Source organism: Xyrauchen texanus, chromosome 39 (genome assembly GCF_025860055.1).
Source record: "Xyrauchen texanus isolate HMW12.3.18 chromosome 39, RBS_HiC_50CHRs, whole genome shotgun sequence".
NCBI lineage: Eukaryota > Metazoa > Chordata > Actinopteri > Cypriniformes > Catostomidae > Xyrauchen > Xyrauchen texanus.
The window spans coordinates 37,028,195-37,037,191 of record NC_068314.1 but is presented as its reverse complement, the minus strand read 5'-3'; the positions used below and the strand labels follow the sequence as shown (position 1 = coordinate 37,037,191).

General features: G+C 43.0%; 1 protein-coding gene and 1 long non-coding RNA gene across 2 annotated transcripts in view; both read right to left on the bottom strand.

Moving 5' to 3' along the window:
• The window catches only part of LOC127632325 (contactin-associated protein-like 5), a 116,895-nt gene extending 114,738 nt beyond the window's left edge, over positions 1–2,157 (bottom strand). The window contains exon 1 of the mRNA XM_052110848.1: positions 2,043–2,157. Within this exon, the coding sequence (XP_051966808.1) occupies positions 2,043–2,121 (79 nt within the window). The 5' untranslated portion in view covers positions 2,122–2,157. The remainder of the gene's footprint in view (positions 1–2,042) is intronic.
• Positions 2,158–3,163: 1,006 nt separating this feature from the next.
• Positions 3,164–4,572, bottom strand: LOC127632347 (uncharacterized). Its single transcript, XR_007969088.1, has 3 exons — positions 4,482–4,572; positions 3,990–4,112; positions 3,164–3,255 (listed from the first exon to the last, which is right to left on the bottom strand). It is a non-coding gene; the product is annotated as an uncharacterized LOC127632347 (long non-coding RNA).
• Between the last annotated feature and the right edge of the window lie 4,425 nt (positions 4,573–8,997).

Below are 8,997 nucleotides of genomic sequence, written 5' to 3'. Positions count from 1 at the left end.
TTGTAATGTATTCCGTTGATTACTCAAGGTCAGTAATGTAATCTAAATACTTTGGATTACTTCTTCAGCACTGGTAGATTTTTTCACTTGTTTTGACTATAAAAACTGAAAATACACATTAAAAATACATTCTTTGAAAAACTAAATATCTTATGCAGTGATGTTTATAAAACTAGATGAATCAAACTGATCCTGTTTTAAGGATTTATAGGATATTTTTACAGGAAAACGATAAAAAAAATTATTATCAATAATACGATTATTGCCCTTATATCAAAGAGCTTACTAGAAAAAAAGAAATTATCATCCAACGTGAATTTTTAATTTTCGCCCAATTCCCAATGCGTTCCAAGTCCTCGTGGTGTCATAGTGACTCAGATCTCAGTTGCCTCCGCGTCTGAGACCGTCAATCCGCGCATCTTATCACGTGACTTGTTGAGCGTGTTACCGTGCAGACGTAGTACGTGTGGAGGCTTCAAGCTATTCTCTGCAGCATCAGACACGCCCACAGAGAGCGAGAACCACATTATAGCGACCACGAGGAGGTTACCCCATGTGACTCTACCCTCCCTAGCAACCGGGCCAATTTGGTTGCTAAGGAGACCTGACTGGAGTCTCTCAGCACACGCCCCACCGAGAGCGAGAACCACATTATAGCGACCACGAGGAGGTTACCCCATGTGATTCTAGCCTCCCTAGCAACCGGGACAATTTGGTTGCTAAGGAGACCTGACTGGAGTCTCTCAGCACACGCCCCACCGAGAGCGAGAACCACATTATAGCGACCACGAGGAGGTTACCCCATGTGACTCTAGCCTCCCTAGCAACCGGGCCAATTTGGTTGCTAAGGAGACCTAGGCTGATTTGTGTCCGATTTATTTCCACACATGAAATTGGCCCAGATTGGATTGGAAAATGACAGATTCAATGCGCTTCTGGATATTCACAGAACAGATCTGTGTCACATATGAGCAGTAGCCAAGGCTGGGCCGGATGGGCCTGAGCCCACCCAATTTATTCCCAGAATATTAGAGATTATTCTTTGACTTATTCGTTATTTATAAATGAGTTAAAAATTTGTTTAACAAATGCATAAATTCTGATTTCTGCAAATGTGAAAGAACTGTTTGAATGTGCCGCTTCTCTGTTGTTTAGGAACATTTGCTCAAAATAAATAAATAAATACATATGGGTGAAAACTTGGGCTATCCATTTTTATTGAAGCCCACCCAAAAGTAATTTCCTGGAAATGCCCTTGCGTGTGAATGTACTTTAATATACTGAACAATCTCAATCTCAAGCTCACTCAAACACTACTGCATCCTTTAGTTTGTGTGTCTAAAGCTGTTCGATTAGAAGTGCCTTTTTGTGTGCGAGTGTCTGTTTGTGTATGAGTGAGAGTGCATGTGTATGTATGTGTGCTAGAGAGAGAGAGAGAGAGAGAGAGAGAGAGAGAGAGAGAGAGAGAGAGAGAGAGAGAGAGAGAGAGAGAGATATCAAACATGAAAGACGAGCGTCACACGCTACAAATCTGTTTTATGCTACAAGCAGTGCAGCTTTCTTCTTTTGTGATCATTTCTGTTTCCACATCTGAACTTTCATTCATGCACTGCATATATATATATATATTGTTTAATGCACGTAATCTATATAAAATCAGACATTTGAGAACTGATGAATGCACGAGAAAGTGAGTGAAAACGCCACCACGATCTTAGAAAAGTTATCTTGTATACAATACGGATGACATGAATAGCAGATAATCATATGCAGTTATTCTGAATTATATGCACTTTGTGTCGGGCTTATTAATAAATCATTAATACTAAATGAAGACACTGTAGTTGTGATGCCTTATGATCTCTGACGCTCACTAACATGAAACTGAACCTGAACACCCGACTATGTTTGACAGCATTTTGTTGCTGTTGTTGATCCGTGAGGAGCTCGACTGGATGTTCTGATGTGTCCAAAAGAGGGTTTAATAAAATGAAGCATTGTTTTTACATGGTGAATATCACAGAATAAATACATGTACTCACAGTTGCTCGCCGATAAAACTGAAGTTAAAATGCTCAACGTTGTGAGGAGGAAAATTCCGATGCCGTTGTGGAATCCCATGTTTGGAAAAGTACTCCGCTCCACACTTCTGATGTGCATCCGTCCGCTGCAACCATATGAAAAAACACACTGAGCCCTGTGACAGCTGCGTTTTGACTCCCTCCTCTCTCTCTCTACTCTCTCTCTCTCCTCTCCCTCCTCTCTCTCTCTCTCTCTCCCTTCCTCTCTCTCCCTCCGCTCTCCCTTCCTCTCTCTCTCCCTTCCTCTCTCTCCCTCCTCTCTCTCTCCCGCTCTCCCCCTGCTCTCTTCCTCCCTCCTCTCTCTCTCTCTCTACCTATTCTCTCTCTCTTCTCTCTCCTCTCTCTCTCGCTCTCCCTCACTCTTCCTCATCTCTCTCTCTCCCTCTCTCGCCCTCCTTCTTCTCTCTCTCTCTCCCTCCTCTCTCTCTCTCTCCCTCTCTCTCTCTCTCTCTCTCTCTCTCTCTCTCTCCCTCCTGTAGTATCTCATGGGCAGAAGAAAATATACATTTCCACGCTGAAGGAACTTAATAAAAAAAAATAGAAACATCAGATTTACACAAAAATTGCCTATGAGAAAATTCAGCTTGGAGCCAGCTGTAGAGTGTCAGCCTCTTGAAAACAACGAGAGCTCTGTGGACCACCAAGATCTTTCTTCACACATGCTGTAAATCAGGAAATACGCCCATGACATGACCAGCTCACCACCTCTGCAGAAAGACCCTAAGGACAGAGGTTATGGCAAAAGAGCTGAAGACACTCATGTTTGCACGATTCTAATATTAAGACTCATCTGAATACGGGAACATTTCAAGCAAAGTCACAGTACTTCACTGAGTTCACCCTATACAATGCACAGAATGCATTTGGACCAAAATGTACACAACGTCTAGCCTTGCTAGATAATTCTGAAAATGATGTTATGACATGTGATCACTTTTATAACATGTAATGAATGATTATATTCTTTAATCTTGTGTTACTCGTGTCGTTTTACTAAGAATGGTAACTATTCATGATAAAGCACATCATGTTTACATTTTACATTTGGCAGACGCTTTTATCCAAAGCGACTTACAGTGCACTTATTACAGGGACAATCCCCCCGGAGCAACCTGGAGTTAAGTGTCTTACTCAAGGACACAATGGTGGTGACTGTGGGGATCGAACCAGCAACCTTCTGATTACCAATGTATTATACAGTGCACTTATTACAGGGACAACCCCCCCGGAGCAACCTGGAGTTAAGTGTCTTACTCAAGGACACAAAGGTGGTGACTGTGGGGATCGAACCAGCAACCTTCTGATTACCAATGTATTATACAGTGCACTTATTACAGGGACAACCCTCCGGAGCAACCTGGAGTTAAGTGTCTTACTCAAGGACACAATGGTGGTGACTGTGGGGATCGAACCAGCAACCTTCTGATTACCAGTGTATTATACAGTGCACTTATTACAGGGACAACCCCCGAGCAACCTGGAGTTAAGTGTCTTACTCAAGGACACAATGGTGGTGACTGTGGGGATCGAACCAGCAACCTTCTGATTACCAATGTATTATACAGTGCACTTATTACAGGGACAACCCCCCCGGAGCAACCTGGAGTTAAGTGTCTTACTCAAGGACACAATGGTGGTGACTGTGGGGATCGAACCAGCAACCTTCTGATTACCAATGTATTATACAGTGCACTTATTACAGGGACAACCCCCCCGGAGCAACTTGGAGTTAAGTGTCTTACTCAAGGACACAATGGTGGTGACTGTGGGGATCGAACCAGCAACCTTCTGATTACCAATGTATTATACAGTGCACTTATTACAGGGACAACCCCCCCGGAGCAACCTGGAGTTAAGTGTCTTACTCAAGGACACAATGGTGGAGACTGTGGGGATCGAACCAGCAACCTTCTGATTACCAATGTATTATACAGAGCACTTATTACAGGGACAATCCCCCCGGAGCAACCTGGAGTTAAGTGTCTTACTCAAGGACACAATGGTGGTGACTGTGGGGATCGAACCAGCAACCTTCTGATTACCAATGTATTATACAGTGCACTTATTACAGGGACAACCCCCCCAGAGCAACCTGGAGTTAAGTGTCTTACTCAAGGACACAAAGGTGGTGACTGTGGGGATCGAACCAGCAACCTTCTGATTACCAATGTATTATACAGTGCACTTATTACAGGGACAACCCTCCCGGAGCAACCTGGAGTTAAGTGTCTTACTCAAGGACACAATGGTGGTGACTGTGGGGATCGAACCAGCAACCTTCTGATTACCAGTGTATTATACAGTGCACTTATTACAGGGACAACCCCCCCGGAGCAACCTGGAGTTAAGTGTCTTACTCAAGGACACAATGGTGGTGACTGTGGGGATCGAACCAGCAACCTTCTGATTACCAATGTATTATACAGTGCACTTATTACAGGGACAATCCCCCCGGAGCAACCTGGAGTTAAGTGTCTTACTCAAGGACACAATGGTGGTGGCTGTGGGGTTAGAATCTGTGACCTTCTGATTAAAACATGTACTATTTAGAGCAGGAACTTTTAAGAATCCTTTACACAAAGGATTGTAAATCAACTTTGAAAAGGACAGACAAAATGACCATGTGACTCTGAAAAGCCACCTCTGATTGACTTAGAGTCTGTTTGGGGTGTGAACAAACTGAATGGACTAAAAGGCCAGCTTGAACAACCCCGAGTTGGAGTCCAGAGTTCTGTTCTTCGGCTTCTCCGTGCTTCACTCGCTCTTCAGCTTTGAGCTCTGGCCCTCGTGGCCTCTTATCCCTCAAGTTCTGTGCAATGTAGAAGTCCAGGAAGGCTCGAAGTAAAGCTCCAAGGAAGCCCTTCACTTCTCTGTGCTACGACACACACCTGACGGGAGTCGCGAGTCTTCCATACGCAAAGACTCGCTTCGAAGGCCTCGTCATCCATCGATGCAACAGACAACAAACTATCCACGATGTTAACAAGAGGTCCAAAAACAATGACGTAATCACCCTAAATTTCTACAAGAGCCGAAGAACCAAGCAACGCCAGGAATCTTTTTCTGAAAGTGACTCTCTGTGGTCATTAAAAATCCCAGGGCACTTCTCGAAAAGAGTAGGGTATAACCCCAATGTCCTGGCCAAAATTCCCCCCACTGGCCCCTATCTATCATGGCCTCCTAATAATCCCCATCCCTGAATTGGCAATGACACTCTACTCTCCTCTCCACCAATAGCTGGGTGGCGGTTGAGGAGATTCCCCCTACACTATGTAAAGCGCTTTGAGTGCCTAGAAAAGCACGACATAAGCCGGCCCTCGATCTATACCCAAAATATGTGTGATATTATTTTCAATAAGCCCTGAGATTAATATTACTCCAATAAGTTAATTAATCATAATTCCTTTATTAAAGGTAATTCCTTACAATAAAAATTGTGAGCAGATACGAGACGTTGTACAACGATTTTAATGGTGGAGAATTATATTCAGACAAATAATCACATTTTTTGTCATTTATCTTTCTCATAATGGTTGACAAACGCGGCTAATTCCTTTATAAGGTTCGCTACATAATGATGGGAGGTACGCGGATCTGTACCGTGTACATCTGTACAACCAAAAATTCCTATACTCCTCTCTCTCTCTCTATCTCTCTTTCTCTCCCTCCTCTCTCTCTCTCTCTCTCTAATATCTCTCTCTCTCCCTCCTCTCTCTAATCTCTCTCTCTCTCTAATATCTCTCTCTCTCCCTCCTCTCTCTATCTCTCTTACTCACACACTCTCTCTCTCAGTCTACGTCTCTTCCTTTGCTCCTTGGAAATTCGGCAATTGAGTATATAAGTGGATGTAAGTGTTCTTGCAATTTAATTTCAATCTCGGTTTCAGGACCACGGACAGCTCAAACAATGCCTCTGGGCTGTTCACACATGACATGTTGCGTTCTAAAACAGCTAGACAAAGCAGAACAGAACAGAGGGCTTGAAACACGACTTCACATTGTTAGCATGTTAGCATTGTGTTAATACTCCTAAAACGGTGTACCGATAACTGGTGTAACCCAATAACCCTATGGTAATAAACTTCTGCAAATAATTCAGCCCTAACTGCTGTACGGGACAGTTTGACTTACTTCTGTGGAACACAAACAGGGATGTTAATGAGAGTTACGGTCTTGGTCACCATATACTGTAAAGTAAATGGTGACTGAAACTGACATACTGCCTAACATCTCCTTTTGTGTTCCACTGAAGAACGAACATAAGATTTACATACAAAACAATCTCCCATTGGCCTTGAAAATGTGAAAGTGATGACGTGATGATAATATTTGCATAATGAATTGCTTACAATTAATTACTTTTATTTATGCAGAATTATAATTGGATAGTTCTGGTCCTGGATGCTGATTGGTCAACAGCTATGTAATAGTCATGATTAAGCACAGCTCTGACTTCTTCATGGAACTTCTATTTATATCATTACACATCACCAAAGTCTTTCTAGCAAGTCAGTCCACTGTCAGCCATCTTTGGGATGCTCTTGGGAGGGTATTACCAGTTTATAGTTAAAAAGTACTTAAATATTGATCTTTTTGGCACCAAAAGTGATTGTATCACGTTAGAAGACATTAATTTAACCACTGGCGTTTATGCAGACTGTCTGTGATTTTTGGAGCTTCAAGAGTCTGATCACCATCCACTTGCATTTTAAGGACCTACTGATCTGAGATATTCTTCTATGTTACTTCAAATGTGTTCTGCTGAATAAAGAAAGTTAAACACACCTGGGATATCATGAGAGTGAGTCAATGATGAGAGAATTTTCATTTTTGCGTGACCTCTCCCTTTAAAGAAATGCATATTAAGAATGTAACCATTTTGAAATTGACTTTCTGTAAGATGCTGAAAAAACAGCAAGATGTGATGCAATACCCAGATATGTTAATCTGACATTTGTACATACACTAAAACAGCAGATACGGAACACAAGTCCTGTGGGAATGCCTCCATACATGGAAATAAATCCTTCTCTAAATTTCAGGACCACGGACAGCTCATCAAATAACACCTTACTGGAAGCTACATTTGACAGTCTAGCTGAGCATTTCTTTCTTTCTTTCTTCCTTCCTTCACTGTGCCCCATACTTTTTTGGTTATCTGGTGAGCGGTTGCTAACCGAACTTTAGAGGTTATGTAGAGAGTTCAAACTTTTTCCCACACATGCATACAAACCTATCTACATGTCTCATTAATACAGGTCTGACAGGATCTCCCGCTGTGGAGCTCGAGTAGAAGAGGGCTTTTTCCTCAGTGTGGGATAAATGCCACTCTCCACACTGCTTCACTTCAGTTTTTCTGAACCGAAGGAAATGAAGTAGATCAAATCCGATAATACATGAAAGGCCGAATTTGCATCTTTATTAAATATCTGCCATGTCCTGCCTCCTTTTGTTTACAAAGCTGTTTAAAATGACAACTTTTCACCTGTTGGATCAGTCCCAGACAGAACCAAGTGTGCCGCACAAGCCCTCAAAAGTGAAGCCAAAACGTCTCGATCGTCCCCGGTGACTGGTCCTAGTATAGGTCATAAGCCCCGCCTCCCCATGTTATTCAATGGGATGTGAGACCAACTAAACAATTAAATTACACTTCACATATCTTTTTTCCAAAGATAGTTTCTGTCATTTACTGTCGTTTCTATCACGTTGATGTCATTTCAAGTGTTTGTTTTCAAAATAAGTTTGTTTTTAGTTATTTGATGCTATAAAAACGCTGCTGTGACATCATGATTGACAGCTGTGATTGACAGGTTCTCTGAGCGAAGTAGTCACTGAAGCACCAACACACTTTTTTTCGGGATCTTCGGAGGACTGAGGAGATTGGAGCTTTAAATGTAATATCTAAATTTGTATAATTAATTATTTCACACCATCATAAGTCAAAAGTGCAGGGGCGTGTGCTTGCGATTGATTCGGTGACAGTGAAGGCGGGGCCTTGATTTCGCGGCTTTACTTCCTGTTCACTACTGCGAAGGTCTGATCCCGAAATCGCAACTGCGCAGACTCAAGTCCCAAGATGTCAGCGCCATATCGGGACACTGGCGGCTTCAGTTCTCACCAATGGAAAAGAGCGAAGGGGCGTCGGCCATCTTTTTTTTACAGTTTATGGACAGAACACCAACCGTCCACAGAGTTGTGTCCACTGAACGTTTGATGCACGTTGCACGAGTGCACAAAACTTTCAGGAGTCAGAGTGCATCAGTTTGCCTGGAAGTTTACCAGCCTGACATTACGAGTTCTTAAAAGAAAGAACTAATCATTAAAGGAGCAGTTAACTTAAAAATGATCATTCTCTTATCTGTTCTTGACACGAATAAGCTGCAAACTGGACCAGGTTTTATGCCGATACTCAAAAATCTGTATACACAAGAGTAGATCAGTACAGGCATTCCAACCAGATCTCATTCAAGACTAAAGGTGCGTACACACTGCCAGCGACATCGCGCGCGACAGCGACTCCATCCCATTCATTTTCAATGAGAGCACAGCGACTTCCGGCGACACGAGCTGTCGCGACCGTTGGTGACTAGATGTGGGCGTGTCCAGCGACGCGACAAAGTTGAGACAAGTTCAACTTTATTCAAATGAAGAGCGACTAACGGAAGCAACAGCCAATAGGAGAGAAGACGGGAGAGCTCACGTGATCCTTCTCTCTCTCTCTCTCTCTCTCTCAGCTCCTGCAGTAACGGAAAGATGGATGAAAGGCTAATTCTTGCTGTTAGCAATGTTCCAGCGCTCTATGATATGGATATGGTATATCCAGCCGCAGCTCCTGCACCAGCCGGTGGTACTCGCCGCGCTGACTCCTAGATTGAATGGTTTTGTGGACCCAGACAGACCGGCGTTTGCGTTTTCGC